This window comes from Sceloporus occidentalis, unplaced genomic scaffold (assembly GCF_023333645.1).
Source record: "Sceloporus occidentalis isolate IW3139 unplaced genomic scaffold, rSceOcc1.0.p SCAF_74, whole genome shotgun sequence".
Taxonomy (NCBI): domain Eukaryota; kingdom Metazoa; phylum Chordata; class Lepidosauria; order Squamata; family Phrynosomatidae; genus Sceloporus; species Sceloporus occidentalis.
Window position 1 is genome coordinate 304,900 of NW_028317054.1, and position 21,109 is coordinate 326,008.

General features: G+C 36.7%; 1 protein-coding gene across 1 annotated transcript in view; it reads left to right on the top strand.

The window, feature by feature from the left end:
• Positions 1–10,902: 10,902 nt before the first annotated feature.
• LOC149285905 (sodium-driven chloride bicarbonate exchanger-like) overlaps positions 10,903–21,109 on the top strand; it is a 47,481-nt gene continuing 37,274 nt past the window's right edge. The window contains exons 1-2 of the mRNA XM_089494700.1: positions 10,903–10,947; positions 17,156–17,237. Of these exons, the coding sequence (XP_089350826.1) occupies positions 10,903–10,947; positions 17,156–17,237 (127 nt within the window). The remainder of the gene's footprint in view (positions 10,948–17,155; positions 17,238–21,109) is intronic.

Genomic DNA, 21,109 nt, shown 5'->3' on the forward strand with positions numbered 1-21,109 from the left:
AAAATGGAATATCTGTTGATCTGCTATTGAGTGAACCAGCAATAAATGTATTTCTGTCATGATTTGAGCCTTCGCTATGTATTTTCTTTGGAAACGAGCAACGGAGATCTCTGTCCCAACCGGAAGCAGCAGATCTGTCAGAGCTACAATTGTATCCATGTTGCATGAAGAATTTGCTATTGTTATAAATTTATCATGGATTATAAAATCAATATGGAATTTAACCAAACCTTTGAAAGCTGAAAGTAGTGGCAACCACAAGCAGATGTAATGTTAGCCTGCCAGTATATTGAGCACTAAATACAGAAGATGATTTGGCTGTTAACCAAGCCTTAGAAACCATAAAAGTAATGATTCCCAGAGCTCTTGGTATAAAATACTTGAAATTTATTTTTTGCCTCTTTCTGGCTGCCTTGCACCTTGAGCTTGCTCTGTAGAATCTCATGCCATTGTCATAATACATGATAGGTGGTTTATCAAGGATAATTTCAGACTCATGGGGTAGCTGTCTTGAACCTTTAAACATGCGGTTCCCTCTACCCTATTTATTTTAATCCAATTACCCTTCCTTCTTTAAATATATACCATTAATATTTTGTCAGCCCCATTTTTTCAAATGCCCTTCTTCCAACATTGTGAAATTGCCCCTAATCACTTGCCCACATTTGCCTTACATGGGGCATTGCTGCTATTGGCTACATTTATCGGGGACTGAAAGTTTATATCCCAATTGGCCCTGTCTGAGAATAGCCAAAACCAGTAGATTTTTTTGTAACTTGAACATTTTTGTGAATTTTTTAACAGTGTCTTACACATTCTCAAGTGACGCAATATATGAGTAATCATCTAATGTTAATAGTCTTTGTTAAAATTATCAAAGCATTTTGGCCCTTGACTGCTTCTGAAAACAGTATTGCTGTTGTGCGCAGCCTTTCATACACCAGTCTTTACCTTGTGCTGGTTAAAATAACATGTGCTAATTCTATCTTGTTGCTATTAGTGGGGACATCATGACCGTCGTAACAGTTTCTAGGCTCCGGCGGTATGAAACAGATACGGGGATATCCTAAAAGCAGCAAATTGTTTGCTCGCATATCTCAATGTTTAGATACCCAGGTTACTAATTTGTGTCCTTACTATGTGAAAAATGTTATGTACTTGACACCGTTCAACTGTAGTTAACAAGCCAAACTTTGTCAACATATCTATTCACTGAAGGTTAAACTTTTGAGTAGAGCCAAGTGCTGTGGAGTTGGATTAGGGTATCCATTTGTATCAAGTTGCACTCAATAGCAGCCAAGATAGAATTGTCTTTCCTGGTCTGATTTATCAAACAGTTGACCGGTTAAGGGTCCACCTCCTGTGGAGATGAGTTAACATTGTTCAGTGGGAACCTGTTTTTAACTTGAAACAAAGTCAAATTTTGGTGAACAGATAAGTCGCTATTCTTTACATTGAACTCGACTCAATTTAGGAATGAATTTGACTAGAAATCTGACCTAGTTGTCAGCCTAGCTGACTTTAGCAAATATGTGAATTGTTACATTTGTGACAACATTTAAGATGACCACAGCAAAGAGATAGAACTATGACTCATTTTTACTATACCCCTCAGAACACCCTGAAGGCTCATGTACATATATGACGATTCCCAAGGTTCTATTACAATTTATTTCAAAGTGGAAATCCTTAAGTGGCCAAATAATGTTGTGCTAAGCCATGTCCCATATACTTAATAATATAACAAGGTATCTGACTGTATTAAAGTATTGAAAATATGGATTCACAGCAAATTTAGAAATGCACAAACCTTTTCTGCTAAATGTATCAAAAATAATCCAGGTTATCTTCCTAGAAGCCAAAAAATAAGTAATGGAATAAACTGCATATCCTTTTTAGAAGATAAAAGAAAATAATACTTTGCCTTTTAAAATACAGTATCATAATAACAAGAATAATTTGTGCTTTTATACTTATTTTACACTATTCCTGCAGTTTTTTTGTTGTGCTAAAAGAACACTGATTTAAATTCAGAATTGTATCTATTCTTAATATTGTTTCACAATTCTTAGCACTACGCAGATTTAACAGGTTAAAAACAGCATTGAGAAAGAACAGAACCATTCTGTGAAATGTTAAAAAAGAGAATTGCAACTCCAGTACACAACGTTAAATTGCAACATCCAAACAAATAAAATATATAATTTAAAAACAATATCAAATTCACCTTAAATACTGACTTTACTCAAGATAATTGTACCAAAAGATATACAGACATCCCAATGGAGACACAAGTGTATATTCCAGTTCTGCATTAAAGTCACTATACAGGAAGCATTTTTATATACAGTACTGTGCAAAAGCGTTAGGCAGGTGTAAAAATGCTGTAAAGTAAGAATGCTTTCAAAAATAGACTTGTTTGTTTTTTTCATTTAACAAAATGCAAAGCGGGTGAACAGAAGAAAATCTAAATCAAATCAATATTTGATGTGCCTAACCTTTTGCCTCAAAACAGCATCATCTAGGTACACTGTCATAAAGTCAGTATTTTTAGGGATGTAGTTAGGTATATGATTAAACAAATACACCAAACAGGTGCTAATGATTATAAATGTAATATGTAGGTTGAAACACAACCATTAAGTAAAACAGAAACAGCTGTTTAGGAGGAATAAAACTGGGTGAGGAACAAGCAAAGTAACTAACAGGTTGAGGTTACTGAAGTCAAAAGTCATACACCATGGTAAGACTGAGCACAGCAACAACACACAAGGTAGGTATACCGCTTCAGGAAAGTCTCTCCCAGGCAGAAATTTCAGGTTAGACAGGGGTTTCCAGATGTTGTTTCCAAACTCTTTTGAAGAAGCAAAAAGGAACAGTCAATGTTGCGGACCATACACCCAGTGGACGGCCAAGGAAAATTAGTGCAGCAGATGAAAAAGAATTATCTATCATGCACCTTCTTTTTAAAAGCTTTGTAACTTGTTGTAAAGAACAGGAGATGTAAAGTGAGTTTGTGTGTTTCCACAGTGTGCCCAATAGAAAAGATCCAATAGTTTGACCCTCATAACACAGCCTGAGAGATAAAATATAAAATATGTAGAGCATGTAAATAAAAACAAAACAAAACTCCTAAAGGGTACGGATCTATATGAAAAGTTTTAACAGATTATATAGACAATAACCACCAGCTCAAGCACAACGTTAGTGTGAGACGTTCGAATATGACACTTGGGTTCATTCTTTTGGAGCCTTGTTGTCAGAATAAAAATACTATACTGATGCAGATTAAACTGCCCTTTGCTGAAGCATAATGATAATTTAAAGGACTTTTTAAATTTTAAAAGCTCAGAGCAGCACATTAGGGAGCCATCCAAATAATCATTAGAATCAGTTGATTTTTGGACAGCAGCTGCCATTTGAAGTAAAATCAATCTGTTGATGAGGAAATTAAAGTGCACAATGTTCTCCAGTCCTGTAATCTGTTCCAGACAGTTCTACAAATACGTAAAATAAATGTTGTTAATTACTTTTTTTTTGCTGTTATCAAATTTTGGCTCTCTCATATAATTTAAAATGAGCATGTCATTATTATTATTTTGCCTAAATAATCATATTAACTTAGTTTTAGATAAAAAAAAATCTCCATAAAAGAAATGAAAAAGGGAGTGAGATTTGGGTGCCTAATTTAATCTTGTTTTACTATTTACGCTTCCATCGCTTAATATTTTTATATATAGTTGAAACACATTTGCTTAATAAATAGCAGGTCTAAAGTCCACTAATTTACATGCTGTTGAGGGTTACTTTCTGGGAGCTGATGGCTTATGATTGCACAAAATTGGGACTTTCCCACAAAAAAGCAGGTCATTTGGTAGGGATACTAAAAGTAAAAATTGATTTGAAATATTTGTGTAGTTTATAAGTTTAGTGGAATGCTGGAACCCTTACTTGAATAACACTTTGGCGCCAACACACAGAGTCTGGCCAGTGTGGGTGGCCCTGCAGCAACCAGCAGCAAATAGGTAGAGCCAACCAAAGGCTTAGCTGCCAATCAGCCAACCAGAGGCTTAGCTGCCAATCAGCCAACCAGAGGCTGAGGTGCTACCTGCCAACCAGCCAACCAGACAACAGGAAGCTGAGCTGCTACCTTCCAAGATCAGTACACTGCGACTTAGAGTTCATTCCAGGACACTACATCTATACAATTGATTAGTTTCAAGCATATCAGGATTTTGTGTATGCAAATTGTCTATATACACATATTGGGAGTGTACCTTTAACAAAAAGAGGAACATTAATATTCTGCTATAATTACAGAGAATAGAGGGTTACTTTAAGCTTTGAATAAATACATCTTTCAATATACTATAAAACACCCCCAAAAATGCTTTTGCACCATGGTGATAATAGACCAAAATGTAATAACTTTAATTTGTTCATTCTGCTTGTTGTTAGAACTTACTTTATATATATAAAAAAGTTACTTTATGTAAATATAAGAAATAAATAAATTGTAACTTTGTTAAATATCAACTACAGATGACACTATTATGCCCTACTTTGCTCTCTATTTAGAATAGGGCTCTCAGGCTCAAAATCTAAGGGTGTCCACCAGCAATCAATTTATCAATAAGAAATAAATTAACCTGATTAGTAAAACTTGCCTAAAATATATTAAATTATACCACAGTGCGTATTTATATAGATTCTGTTCTGGAAATAATTTTATAAAATAATTAGATGGAGACCAAAAAGTTAAGAGTCTACATTCTAGTAAATTTTGGGTAAGAAAACCAAGCAATTGCAGGGGTATCTATATTAACAAGAATTAATTTATTAAGTGTATTTACTAAAAAGAAATTACTTTTTTTCCCTTACTATCACACAATGATGATGATGATGATGATAGTAAAGATTTTTCCTTTCTTTACTATCAGAAAGAGGAAAACTTAAAATGGTATATGATACCTTCCAAGTGACCATCTCTGAAATCCCCAAGTCCATTGTTCGTTCCTTGATGTTCCTCTTTTCTCAGAATGAATGTATTACTGTCGGTGGTGGACTGGTGACAATGAAGTGACCTTGACACTTTAAGGTCAGTGGCCTCCTGATGATGTAAGTGTGGCCGGGCAAATCAAGCAGCTGGCTGCACACTCCCACTCCTTAAATAAAAGTGTCCTTCTTTGGCACTTTTATATGCTGGGAGTAGTCCAGTACAGTTGTGAAAATGTATAAATGTATACTAAAGGACTGTATTAAAGGTTTTCAGCCTTAAGTGATAAATTTACTTGCCTCCAAATAAAGGGGCCTTGTAGTCCCTGAGGCTTTGTGTTAGCTGAAACATGCTAATGGACAACCTGGCAGTAATAGAGTTACAAAGGCCAAGGCCAGTTGCAGGACAGTAAATGAGAAACAGTCTGAAGGTCAGGACAGACAGCACTCAAAAGCATAGAGAATAATTGACCAGGTCGCAGCAGACAGCAAATCATTATACCAGCAGCAAGAGTGTGCATGGGCCAGAACCCTATGAGGAAGGGCAGGGCATAGAGACCCCTAGGAGGCCTCATTAAGTGTCGGCAATGGTGCTAACATACTAAAATATTGTAGCCATTCCCTTCTTTCCACCATCTTGACTGAGGGCAATATGTCAGGATTGTTCATGATTACAACTTTGTGGGACTAAAAGGGTCAATGACCCAATATTTGTACAGTGGCATAATTCACAGCAAAACACAGTTTGAACCATTATATAACAACACCCTACATTATCTGCATCCGAGCTGCCAGTTGGAAATGCGAAGCTTAGCCGAGCCATTTCATTATATTGTATTATTTTCACTAAGGAATTGAGGGAATTAACATTCACACGGGATTAGAACGCTGCATTCTCTGCAGACGAAATTTCTGGAAAATGTTCTATCCAGGAGGAACTTCCTGGCTTTTCGATTTTGCGGATTTCTCCTGCTGTCCCATTGTATGCCATTTTGCTACCTATGAGAAAATGGGTAAGCAGATTTACACTTTAACCAGGAAGTGTGTGCAGTCATAATTTTAGTTCACTGATAAGGAAGTAGATAAGTGGAACAACCTTTCAGCAGAAATAGTGGAGGTTAATATAGTCAAGGGATTTGAGCATGCATGGGATAGATGTAAGGCTGTCAGTGATGAGCTTATAGTTATTGCCTTCATGACTAAAATAATGCAAATACTAACACACAAACTCACTCTAACACCCACTCAAACACAATACATTTTCCTCCTCTCAGTTACACTACTGAACCAAGGCTCACCCCTGACACTCTAGCACCATATGTTGACACTCTAAGATCATACACTAACACACTCTTACACAATACAGTAACATGCACACACATGCTAACAGCTGCATCTCACACATGCTAACACCGAACACACATGCTAACATCACATACCAACACATGCAGTTCCTACCACAATAGAGTAATACGCACTAATACTAACACCATATACTCATACACACACACATGCAGTAACAAACCAACTCTACTGCCATGTACATATACATGCACACTCTCGAGCACCATACACACGTACTTACTCACACACACACACACTCCCACTCTCATCAGCAGCAACTACCACAGCTCTCATAATCTTTAGCACTTGAAGTTCATACATAATCTTCTCAGGCAGGGTTATTCCAACTTCCTACTAGCAGCAGCATCTAAATGCAATCTTCCAATGGATCATATATGGTTCCTACATAGTAAGAGGGTTTTCTGTTCTTCCCAACATTGTCTGCTTCCGCATAAATCATATGTGATGCTTTCAGATACCTTCACTATAGATAGTAATGAAATAGCTCTTTAAAAATGATAAGGAAATCAGTTGTTATGCTGTTCAACACTGATGTGATTATGCTGTAATTTTATATTCCTTACTGTTTGATTAAGTTTATACTTATATATAATTATTTGAGGCAATTAATAGGGATAATTATTATTGTTTGTAGCACCCTGGTGTGCGTTCTATCATGATCTTTACAGATTTTTTTTTATGTGCAAAATTGGAGCACAATTTAGTCAATGCTTAAGTGTATTATCATTATTCACCTTTAAAAAAAATTTCTAAACTTGTATACTTTCAGAGAATGTGTTATACAGTTTACCAAATGTATGTTTAGTGAGAGGGCATTTTCAAGCATTTCCTATTCACTACTATGGATTATATTTCATATTTATGTTGTAGACAAAGGTATTTGTGATGTACTCAGATGCTGCATGTATTCATTACTTTAATAGATGGACTACAAGTTGAGTTGCTTCAGTCTTCAACACGCATCTTGCAGAGCCAGTCTTAGGCTAGCTAGAGGTAGTGGGAGCTATTAGGTGGAATAAAATGCCGAATCTATAACAAGCAGACCCATATGGCAAAGTTGGCAAATGCCTAGTGGGCCAGTAACCAATAGTCTTCCATACTTATCCTCATTGCTCGATGGCCGTGCGTACATCATTTAGTGGCCAGTGCACCAGTCCAGCACTGATTACAAATAATTGAGTAGCACTGTTTAATGAATTGGTTGATGAATCTTTTCATGGTTTTCATCATATTTTTTCCAATGAAATATATGAAATTATTTGTAATAGGTTTATTTAAATCATGTAACCCAGCTCCTTATATATTAGTGACCCTGTGTTTATATTCTGTTTGTACTCAGTGAATGGGATGGTCAATGGCTTGGGATTCTTTAATTAATTAGTGTGGCATTGACACACAATAATAAATATGAAAGGCTGGATTGTTGCAATGCTGCGGCCATGCATTTGTAAGAATACCTAATTTGCCCTAAATAGGTCGTTATGATTTGCAGGAAAAATATTATCTCTGCAGCCTTGAGACTGCGTGGCAGAAGAGATAGCCTTCCTGGTATACATAAATGTCTAGCAATTTAACAAGTGGCTTCTTTTAAGTAACAAATAAAACTATGCAATATGTCACTTTGTAGGGGGTAACATTTCAACTGGATAGAAAATATATAGGTAAAAAGTTATTTAATTTTTACCCCCCCCCCATGACCTTCAAGCTGACATAGATCTAAATATATCAGATAATGGCAGATGGATGGTTTTTGGTGCACCCATATACCTCTCCACCATGTCACAGATTATGGGATAGAACAGAAGGAAGTCTGGGTCAGTACGCATGTGGGGGTACCCCTAGTGGGGGTACAGGGCCCAGGATGACTTAACTTTTATGACGTCTCCCATTGGGGACAACATCTTATAACTGCTGAGAACATGAGAGCTCTGTCTTCTCTCATAATGACTTCACAGCAAGATGGGTCTTTCTCTAACGCCCATTCACTTTAACACCATGCACTAACACACACTTAATCATTCTAATACTATTTTTACATACTTTTGTTAACATTAGAAAAAAGGTGTCTTAGAGAGGCTGATATCATTATACAATTAGATACAGGGACAATATCCTGTTCATTATTGAGACTTGACAAAAGGAATATTCATCTAAATCACCCCAAAGGGTTATTTACAGTAAGAACAACAAATATGTGGAGTCCATTACCCACAGGCATTCGATAGATGCCTTTAAAACCTGACTTGATGACTGCAAATAAAAATATACAGGGATATAATTGGATATAAGGATATATGGTGGATAGTGGATCCAGTGAGAAATCAGATGCCATTATGGAGTCACGATTGTAAATCAATTCAAAACGAGGTTTACCTTCTTATGGATCAACAGCAAGATAGATCGTCTTTTTTCAACCTAATTTACTAAACAATGTTATGTTATTACTTTATGTTACTACTCATTACCTTTGGGTGCTACTAGTACTAGTAGTCAGGTATAAATTGACAATTCTTCTAGCGAACGTATATATTCTCACAAATAAGTGATAGATTAGTACTGTATAGAAAAAGCAGCTCTCTTGTGCTTTGTGTATGCCAACAAATACTAGATTCATCAGTGGCTTATGCAAATGTTGTGGGCAAAGCTTGTACGACTTTACCACTAATCATCATTTTGCTGGATTATACTAACACCCAAATAATTTTCAAGAGTCAGTGAAAAAAATGAACACGTTGAGGTTGTTTTCCTTTATTTCCAAAGCATGTATATTCAATGTTTGCCATTATACAATTATTTCAGAATTTAAATAGAAATTATTGTTACTACATATCATCCATCAGGATGGGGGTACTCATAAACACATAAATATTTGAAACCTGTTTGTTTTTATCTATATCTATCATGGTCATCTTGTGTAGAAGTAAAAACATTTACAGATAACACATATACCAAGCGCTGGTATTTTAATAAGGGGACTTTCTAAGAATCCACTTTGAAATTACAATTGCAAGCATTGCATTTCTTGATGCTTCAAAAAAAACAACTATCTTGGGTGCCAAGAATAGTTACCATACTAGGAGTGGTCTGCACTAAGATGATGTCATCAAAGTGATGTCATCGGTCCACACAGTATCAATGGACTTTCTCCATTATACTATATATGTTTATGCACAAATTAAATGAATGCTGATAAATCTGAATTAAGGTTCTATTCACATGCATACCTGGGACCTCTGTAAACTGGGGCTGTGAGGGGACAGAGCCAGGCTTATCTCATGGGTATGTGACCAGCTAATAAGAAGAGTAGGTGATTACATAAAATAGTAGATGTAGTAGATTACTATTTAAACAATTTCATTTATAAACATAATTTGTGTTTATGTAGACCATGTAAGCATACCTGTGTGTTTTCCATGGCAGGCCTCTAGAAGCTGTCCCTCTTGTAGTAGAGTAGCTTCATAAGGGACATTGGCTAACCATGCGTGGTGGCATCCACCACCCAGGACCTACATCAGTGGTCCCTGTCCTCCTACTAAGCCTCAGAAGGACACATGGCACCTGGTACATCATGCAAGACTGCCACAGTTTCCAATAAATTAAATAGGCAGCATGGGGAGATCTTGCTTATAACCAGCCTATTCCACAGTGGTGCATGAGCGAGCCAATAGGATTACCCCCTTCTCTCAGACCTGCCACCACACTCATACCTACAAAACATTCTGACCTAAAAAAAGGAATATCAAGTGAAGAAAGACGGACAGAGGAGTTGGGTGCCAAAGAAGGACTGTCCCTTCTAAAAGGGACGATCAATTGATGATCTATCTATCTATCTATCTATCTATCTATCTATCTATCTATCCATCTTCCTATTATTGCTAGAAAAATAATCATTTCAACCCATTGTACACATCTAATTTATGATCTCAGTCCCTTCCATAACAATGAAAAATGCTGTTAGTCATTTCTAACCGACAGCCGTATAGGAAGCAGGGAGGGGGATGGTCTGAATTACAATGGAAGCATCTGCCACAAGCAGCGACCTTCACATATCAGCAGTGACAGAACTCTATGATGGAGGGGGGGGTGCATTTGTATTTTTACATGTGTCATATTCTCCAAAGACAGTCTGTTCCATTTTTTCCTAAAATAATCTATAAATCCTCTGTGTAGTGAGAATTTTTGCTTTTTCCAGATTTAATCAGCTGACAAGTGAATCTTGCCTCCCCTCGGTTGGGGAGGAATTGAATGGAAATCCGTGGCAGCAAGATGGATTTTCCTGTGACAGTGATGAGCTGAAAGACACGACATGCTTTCTCTTTGGCCGACGCAGAATTGCTTAGGGGCAGTAAGCCTGGCTTGTTTAAATAGCATTAGTGCTACAGAGCAGACATGGGGTGCTCCAGAATGGTGATACGCTGAAGCTTCCCATTGGGAAAACATAATTTTTTATAAACATTTATGTCACAATCAGAAAGTAAATGGGTTTTGGATACTGTCGAGATTATATTTACAATTTGTAGTGTTTTTTGGGAATAAAGGATGATGATGTCTGGAAGCACTGAGATGTTTCAGTCTCTTTGTCACCAGGTAAGGCCTGATCATTTCTCCCAATAATATTAAAATAATTTAAAGTATTACATTTTTATTCTGTATTATAATTTTATTTTGTGTAACATCAAGAAGGTCTTGTGGTCTGTCGCACCAGCATATGTAAACCAGATACTTAAAATAATAATAATCTGGGGGACAGTATCTTACAAACATTGCAAATATTCTTGAAAAAAAATTCTGGTCTATTTTAAATTGTTACTCATATATTCTTAAAATTAAAATTCAGAAACAGGAAAGCGAAGTAAACAGATTGCGAACGTTAGAATTTTTTTTTAGTCTTCAAGAGATCACAAGGAATTTTCGGATCAGTTTGTAGTCGGTCCAGTATAAACTCACAATTAATAGCCTTTATGGTAAATCTGGACTTAGCTAAATAGCTATGTATTTTAATTGTCAAAATGTAATATTTAGGGATATTTAGGGCATGACAATATTGAAATCGTGTCCTTTTAGCTTTAGAAACATGCTTATATTATAGTGTTCTACAGATTTCTGAAGCTGTTTTTATTCAAATAGTTAATCCGATGCCTGTTTGGATAATTCCATTTTAATTCCGTGGCCTCTTATTTTACATAATAACGGTGGTATTTCAGTGCAGTCAGTGTATATTTGCTGATCTATAGGCTAGAATATTTATTTGGGTTTGGTTTTAAGAGAACGATATTTAGTTGTGATATCATTGCTGTTTAAAATGACAAATAAGGTGAAAAAAAAGAAAGTATTACTAAAATCTTTAAATAATAACTGTTTGTGACTGCTTGATCATATATTTGCAAATAATTTCTATAAGAAATATAGGTAAATATTTTTATATAATTGTATATTGTTTAGTTTTTTTAAAACAAAGCCATTCCTTGTGGTAACAATGTATTATTTACATCGATTAAGTAATATGTTAAGGAAGAGGCAACTTTCCAACTGGTGATAGAATTACTTACTAGAAGTTCCCCAAAAATAACAAGCAGTACGTGGTTTTCGTACCTTTAGTATTAGAATATTCGTTATGATTGGTAAGTATTATATCAGAGGGACAAATTATATCAGCCAGCAGTGGTTCTGCAATCCTCAGTTTGATTTTGCCCATAAATTAGACATTTTACTTAAACTAGAAATCACAGTTGTGATGGAGATACATGGAGAATGACAGGGGAGAATGATGGAATAGTAGGGTCTAATAGGACCATTTGGAGTGTGTGTATATATAAGAACAAAGAATAACACCAAATCTCCTTGCATCTGTGCATCATCCAAATATCTTCTTGTAGAATTGCATATCAGTTCTGGCTGTCACTGCTGTACTTGTGGACCGTATGCCTGATCATGAAGGTCACCTTCATCAAGTAGAATGATAATCGACAAGCTGTGGATCTGCCATTACTGTATTGTTAAATGTGTTTGGAATGCGCTGACCCAGTTTGCAAAATGCTCACCGATACCCTAGACACCAGTTGTCAAAAACCTGCAGACATCTTTTTCCTCTCCTTTGTACGGTTTACAATTTGAACTCCTGGAACAGAGTTGCTGATATATCAGATGAATTATTTATAGACTCAAATGTCAAAACAGTTGGATTTGTTAAGCGAGGAAAGTAATATTCTGCGGAATGCAAATTAAATCAGCTCAATGTTTTCTCCATAAAAAAAGTCTAGAATGCAAAGAAAGTTATTATATGGTCATTTCATCATTTATATCTATTTGTCAGATAACTGGGTTTAACTTATATCTATTTGTCAGATAAAAATATATGAATGATATGAATTGATATGCAATATGTTATATACTGTATTGGCTCGAATATAGGCCGCACTTGATTATAGGCCCACCCTAAAATTTTGCTGCTATTTTTAAGAGAAGTAGAAGCCCCGGCAGAAGTGCTGGCAGCGGAGGTTGTCTATGCGCATCACGCAGAGGTCCACTGGAAGCCGGAGAGTAGGATCCAGGTCTCCTGCAGCGCTTCGGGGGATCTGGATCCTAACTCTGCTACTTGCCCGCAGCAGGGCTAAATGAAAAAGAAAAAAACACCTGCCCGGAACTTAAAGTGGAAAAAAGTTTGGCCTATATTCGGGCAAATATGATATTATTTTTTTTTATAAAAAAAAACCCCTTGCCCCAGCTTGTGATTGTCACCTTTGCCCCAATGAGCTTATCAGTGTCCTCCTTACAGCCAAACAGCCTGCCTGTGCCATCTTTGCCCTAGCTTGTCAGTGCTCCCAAACAGCTTATATGTTCCATCGTTGAAATCGTTGCCCCGAACAGCTTGTCTATGTCATCATTGCCCCAAATAGCTTGTCTGTGTCTTCTTTGTGCCTCCCCACTGCCAACATACACATATTTACACAAATGTACAAGTACTCATGCTTAGACATGATACTCATACTCACTAACACACATGCACACATTTATTCTAACATACTCCGATTCACACCACTTATATATATATATATACACAGCCATGATAACATACAAATACTCCATCTCACACCTCTTACACATACATGCTTACACACACTTACACGTACATGCTTACACACAAACACACATTCATGCTTGTACCTACAAATGCTTTCACATACACATACAGGCTCACATACACTTATACATAGCCATTCATGCTCAAATACACTAATACATAGACATTCATGCTCAAATTCATTCAAACATACATAACCTCTTACATCTCCTTCAGCTTTCGGTACGGTGTGAGCAGCCTTGGTTTCATCACATAATGTGACCCCGCTGTGTTCCTGTCTCCCTGTGACAGTTAAAAAATAGTTAGAAAGGGCTGTTCAGATCTGGAACTTACCCATAACTTATTATGAAATTATGGTAAACCAAAAGCTTATATATTGTAAAAAAAGATGAAGACAACAAAAAAGGAAAACTTTAAAAACTTTCTTGGTTTTTCATTCTGTCCTCATTATGGATTTAACTAAGACTAAATTAGATTTACATTGGTTGGTTTGTTGATTAGTATTAGAGGCTTAATATTTTAATTATTAGGCTAGATAAAATATGATGTGGGTTCGGTTAGCATCCTATGGTTAATATAAACCTGTGAATTCTTATGCCTTTGTCTTCAGGATATATTGTTCATACAGAAAGTTATTTTTTTAGTTTTGACACCCATGATCGCATCTGAAGGCAGCTCCAAAGATTCTGTGATGAATGAGTCTAATAGATCTTCCCAAAAATGCATTGATAGCGAAGCTGATGATAATCACTGTATCATGCTTGTTTAAGATTGTTCACAACACTTCTGGATTAGTTACTCAGTGTAGGTGTGTAGGGTTGGGGTCAGCTCCAGGCAGCCCCTAGTAGAAGGAAACTGGGCAGAGATTAGACGAAACGTAGGAAGGGGGTAGCCAAAGGGTAGATATGAAATGGACGAGGCCACACACTGCTTCTCTGCCCATAAAAAAGGAGACTGACCTGGAGACCCAGGAAGCAAGGCTTCAACTGGAGAATTCAAGTCAAACCTGAATTATTCCCAGGAACGGTTAGATTGTAAGCTAAGCAGGGCCCTCCTCACCTGTTGTCTCTGTAAGTCAAATTGTTATGTTACATACTTCTTGTTGTGTCCTGTCCACCCATTGTACAGCGCTGCGGAATTTGATGGCGCTATATAAAACAATAAATAATAACAATAAAAATAATAACGGTTATCATCAATTAATTAGCTATTTTATTGATCTATTAAAAGGAAAGTTTTTACATTTTCTACCTATTCATTTTATCCGTTTAGCATTCTTTCTTTGGCTTCTGAAGCCGAACATAAAGTGCTCATATAGTGACACCCTTCACAAAGTGTTCATTGGTAAAATGAATTTCCCTGTAAAATGTGCAAATTATACCACAAACGAAACAAGAAATTTGTCAGAAGAATTTTTCGTCTGTTTGCACAAGTCTGGTAATTAGTTGCAAGTCCTATAATCACTTACATCAACTGCATGACTGCATTAGGCGCCATATAATACAGGAAAGAGAAAGTTAGAATTTTTGAAAGAAGATGTAACATGTTGTAAAATATTTACATTGAATAACAATGAATTCATAATGTGCAGCTGTGGGATGGATACATTCGCCTGCAAGCTACTCAAGAATAAGAGCATAGTGGCCGCGTGTATCCAGGGTGCCTCTGTACATAGGTCAACAGCCACCAGCCTTAAAGTGAAAGGTCTGTTTTTCTTCCCCAGTTCAACCTTGGTGATAAGGAAGGAGATAAGACCTTCTCAAGGGCTGTTTCTATTCTATGGAATACCCTACCATTGCTTCTCAGAGTCTCCTCTAATCTTCAATGCGTAGAAATGCCAGGAAAATAGAATTACAATGTTATAAACAGGGATATATTATGTCTGCACTCATATAAGAAAAAAAACTAATGGTTTTCAACTTTACATCAACTATTACACAATACACAGAATGGCCAAAAGCAGACTTGCTTCAAACGATTAGTGTTCGCTGGAGTATGAAAAGCTACTGTACAAATCATAGAATAACAAATATAATTACAGATTGCTTCGAAGAGCTTGCATTTGTGCTACTTTGGCCCATGGCACATTGCATTAAACAGAAAGAAAATTTGAGTTTGAATTATTAATGCATATTTAAAACATACAGTTTTTTTAGATACTGTATGTTAGATATCTTTTTCTACTTTGCTAAATTTCACAGGGGGATTCCCTCATATTTTTTTATAACTAGAATAATCATGTTATTTATATATATATATTTTTTCATTCAAATAACAAAATAGTTGTCCTGTTGTTGAAAAGTAAGTAAGGGGCTTGGAGGGCCATCATATGCCTTTTATTCTATCTCCTTTCTCTCCATCTGGTACCTTTATGAAGTCCTGTGGTGGGAGCGCAAGGTCTGTTCAAACAGACCTCTGTTTTAGTGCTCCATTGCAGTGCGAGCGGCTTCAGTGCTTAGCGCCAGCATATGACTTAATATCCAGGCGATCGGCATCAAGAGCCGTCACGCTTCACAGGTGAGCAGTGAACCAGAGATCTTTATGAACAGACCTCAAGCTCCCTTTATTTTGGGCCATTTGGAGGGAGATCTATCATCTCCCCAACCAGCTCTGCTCCTTGCATCAGAATTATTAGAGGCTAATACAGTAAGGAAATCTAACCATGCATGGGATATGCATAAAGTTATCATGATGAAGGATTGATTAAGACCTGAGTCTTAGATCAGGGAAAATGGGAAGACTAGATGGGTCAAATGTTTTTTTTTATCGTCCGTCAAATCCTTTCTATAAAGTTAAATAATATTTATTACCCATAGTTGGATTAAATAGCTCCATGGTTATTTAAGAAATTGTGTCAGCTGAGCCTCTACAAAAAAACAAAAAACCTGAATGCTAGTGGAAAGTGGAATGCTTGTTGTTGTGGATTAAGAATGGTTCCATCCACTATAAAATTAGAACAATTCTCCCTGTTTGTTTTTGGTAAATCTGAGAAAACACAAAGTTACTATTATATTCTGTGTTTTTGTTACATTATCATATTTGGTGTTGATTAGAGCTGTCTACGTTTTATTAAATACCTGATTGTGGAGTGGCACAATTATACATTAGAAGACAGGGCTGGACTGGCAATGACGAGGCGGCCCTGGCACTTAAAGGTCAGCGGCTGTCTGATGACTATATTGCAGCTGATGGCTGGATATGCATGGCGCTTTCTACGTTTTTAATCGCAAGTAGTGTGTAGCCGGGCATATACAGCCGCTGGTTGCAAGCTGCAGTACCTGATCTGCCACTAAAGCAGAGAGGCAGATTTGGTAGGTGCGTGGCACTGTCGGTCAGCGCCCACTGGGCATTTGCCTGGCGTGTAAGATGGCTAGTCCAGGCCTGTTAGAAGAGTTGACTCCATGAAGGTGGTGGGATTGAAATTTCAAAACAGAAACAAGAAGAAAAGAATGTTTGTTTTTTACATTCCATAATAAAATGATTTTCTAAGAGACCAGAGAATGAATGCTTCATTTCCACCGATTCTTATGAAAATATTGCATAGTGTTTTATTCCCTGAATTTTCAATATGTCTTCATGTGCTTTTTGTTTAATATCTCCATCAGAATCATTCCTATCCTGACACAAGTTAAAATCCAACTATTCTGCCTAGTTGAAGCTTTAATGCAACCTAATTTTTGAAACACTACTAAAGAGGTCTTTTTAATGTTTCAGAGAAACGACGAAGAGGCTGTAGTGGACAGAGGAGGAACACGTTCTCTTCTGAAAACACAATTTGAAAAGGAAGATTTGGAAGGTAGGAGAAGTGATTATTTTTTTTTATCTGTACTTTGCATTGTTATGCATGAATTCAGGAAAAGTATAATTATAAAAAAAAAATCTGTTAAAATAGTTTAAATATATGCTTTTTAAATGGTGGTATTTGGTTATGAACCTGTTGCCTGTTACCTGATTTGTATTATCACACATAGATAGCTAAGTTCCATTTATAAGTACATTATGGAAGAAAAGTATAGTTAAAATGATACCATTTATTAGCTAACTGAGAGTTTGATTGCAAGCTTTCGAGACTAAGTTGTTAGGTCCCTTCCTCAGGCATTAATGAAGCTAACACAGACTTTTCTAAATACAAAAGCACAATTCACACGTTAACAAAGATTTTAGATAAACACAGAGGTATTGGGGAATTTGTTCAGCAGTAAATTAGTTGGACTAGCAGAGATCCAATGGACAGATATGGTTCAATCAAAGCATCGTTGGTCAGTTCACTCCCTGGTTAGAGGGGCCATAAAACCATTAGACATATGCCAGATCCATGAAGGTGTCAAATAAGTACATTATGAGCACTCATTGTTCAATAATGTCACGTTTGATTAATTTTACCCTTGGTATTATTATGAGGTTCTTTTAAAGAATGGAAAAGCAGATTAGGATTATGTACTGGTTTTGTCAGTACCCTAGCTCACAATGGGTAAGTGGTGCAGAGTTGCCCTCTGGAGACCCAGGACATACTGGACCAAATGATGGAAGCAAAGAAAGCACTTTAGATATTATTGCGTAATGGCTCACCTGACATCTGACAAGCATGGAGAAGTCAGGCATTGTGTTCTACTCAGCTATAATATAAATGATAACACTACTTGCAATTATAGCAATTGCATTACACAGGAGATGTTGAAGGAAGAAAGAAAACCCATCGCCATTTCATTTGAGTTTACCATCGGTGAATTAGGAGGTCTGAGAGTTTATGTTTCATCCATAAATCCATTGTTCCATATGTTTGTGTTTGAGTATATGCTTAATACAAATTTGCTACATGGAGATACATTTAGGCTTGTGGAACTGTGTCAGTTATGTTTCTATGACTTTATGAGTGCAATGTTCATATATATCTTGATTTAATCTGCAAAATTCATTAACATGGAATTATTTCGCGTAGGATTAGGCAAAAGTGACACATCTCAAACAAATTTCAGAACAAAACAGCCACATTCATTCCAATTCTGAGCTTGTACAGAATTCCACATAATTGTTGACTCAATATAAGTGCCAGAATTTAGCTTCGTCTTGAAGGAATAGAAAAACTATAAAGAAAAATACAAATATTGTACATTTAGTGTACATTTTATAGTAGCAGCCAATGATTGCTTTGCACCGCCGTCTTCAGAAACATTTTGGTGAAACCAAAGTCATAATATATACACTTTTACTTGCCATATATAGTCACATCATCCCAACCAAGGTACATTTAGTAGTTTTTAATTTATTGTTCCACAAAAAATGCTCACTATATCAGGTGGACCACAGAGGGACGTTCTGAAGAGGCTGAACTATAAAAATGAAACATAGGCTTTAAAACGTTGTGTGGGTAATAATTTATTTCTGGAAAGGCTAAAGTGATCTAAAAAAGTATAGAATGTTTGTGAAGGGGCATAATGCCACAGCACATGTTATTCTGACTCATGTATGTTAGCTTACACAAATTTAATGTCTTAAATTATAACTATAACTTGTAAATGTGCAGACATGTACACGACTATAATTCATCTGTGTTATGCTGATCGGCAACTCTGAATCCATAAAGGGTATAATTAACATTTTGAAATCCACAGATTATCTGCAATTATTTTGAACTCATGTTATTGTGTATATGGAGTGCACTTAACTGTAGAACTCTTGTTCCATTAGAACACCCACATAACATACAGTGTGTCTGTAGCACCACTTCACCATCATCATTATCTGTGCAGAACATGGTTTTGTACGGGTGAAGCAATAACAAATAATTAACGCCACCTGCCTCTTCTTAAAATCTTAAGCATCGTCTGTATCGTTAAATGGCATCGTCTCGAGCCATTTCAATTTCTTGAGGGAAATCTAAACATGTATTGTGTTAAAAGATTGAAATGTTTTCTCTATTAAAAAGAGTATCACTTTATTTAAGACATGCTATCCCAGCCAAGATAAGTTTTTTGGGCTGGCATACTGACAGGGGAGGAAGGGACCAGAAAGCAGTAGACCACCATGCCATGGTCGATCCTATCTTCACTCTAAGCCTTGCCCCTGTGACGAATGCATCTTTGGTGCTGCATCCCTTGCCATCTCTTCCACAACTGATGCCATTACTCCTGAGCACTGAGAAGTGATGTCATAAGGACACACAGTGCCTAAGAGGGGCAGAACTGTATTAAACACAGTAAGGCTGCCACACATGATAACATAACCACTAACAATCAACTCAACCAACAAACCTAATGATCAACAACTTCAGTTGCAAAATACAAATCAGCTTAGATTGGGTTGAACTTGATGGAAACTTGATCCATTTCGATTTTTGGGGGGGCCTGGGGTGCAGTGCTCCAAACCCTCTCCAGCCAGTAGGTCAGCAAGAAGCCTAGGGTCCTTGGCTCACCTTGCTACCAGTGCTTAGAGGCCCTAAAGATTACTGCCCCTTCCCATTCAAAGTGCCGGCAGGGGGTTGGGGTCTATCAGGAAACCACAGGAAATCACTGGGCCTCCCCCAGGGAGGGATTTACCTGAACCTAAGGTGGTGGCAGCCAGCATGCCAAACCCCACCATTCAGACCAAGAAAAACCCTGGAGCTCACTTTGACAATTCCAGTGACAACAATCTTAACCTTAAATCTTAAAACTTACTTTAAGGGGAAATACAAACATTTCACATCCCTTATCCTGAGAGATATATAAAAATACAATTTAAACTGCTTGCTGTTACTGGTTGAAGGCTTGAATCTAGGGAAAACTGATTTGGCTTTAGTGAATATCCGAGTCAGAAACTATATATATGAATAATTTAAAAACCTAAAGGTAGTTGTAACACTACAAGTTAAATGAATTTACAGTTACATCCGGTATATACTTTAATCTGAGATGGGACCCCTCAACCAAATTAACTTTATAGGCTAAGGGAAACTGTTGGATTTAATTCATTTAGGTAAATGCACAAGCCAAATAAGCTGAAAACAAGTTATAATCTTTAACAATGTTGCGAAAAGGTATTTATATAACCTAATAAGGTATTTCGAACTACATTACTTTATTCGGGAAAGACTGTGCAAGATCCATTTGGTTGAATTAAAAAGGGATTGTTATACTGACTATAAATCTAAATTTGTAACCTAATATATTTCCTAATTTTGCTAAAGATGCTTAATTTTTATTTTGATAAAAATAATACACAACACATGTAAAGTGCAAGAAACATAACATACACAAATAAAATAATCCACATACATTAAAATAGCACACCAAAAAGTTTGAGAACAACTCAACCAAGAACTGAAAGGACCATATCTAGTTTTAGCTCCCTTATGCCATTATGGATGAAAAACCTCCCTCCAAATATCAGTCTGATCCTGCCTTCACACAAAGGAACCAACAACTCCAAATGCACCTTGTCAGTGGTGTCTAAGTAAGAAAAGAGGTCCATATCTGGACTTTCCTTTACTCTTGAGGTAGGCCCCAAGAGATCCCAAAGAACAACTCAACAGGGGACAGACAGCTGCTTCATACCCTGTCCTACAGTGCTTTCTTGCTCAAGAACATCTTAGGTTTCAGCTCAAGAATAGGATTCAAGTTTTTAGATTTATCAGCCTGGTAGTTTTTCAAAGGGACTTGAAGGGAGATGAGGCAATGTTGAGGTGAATAG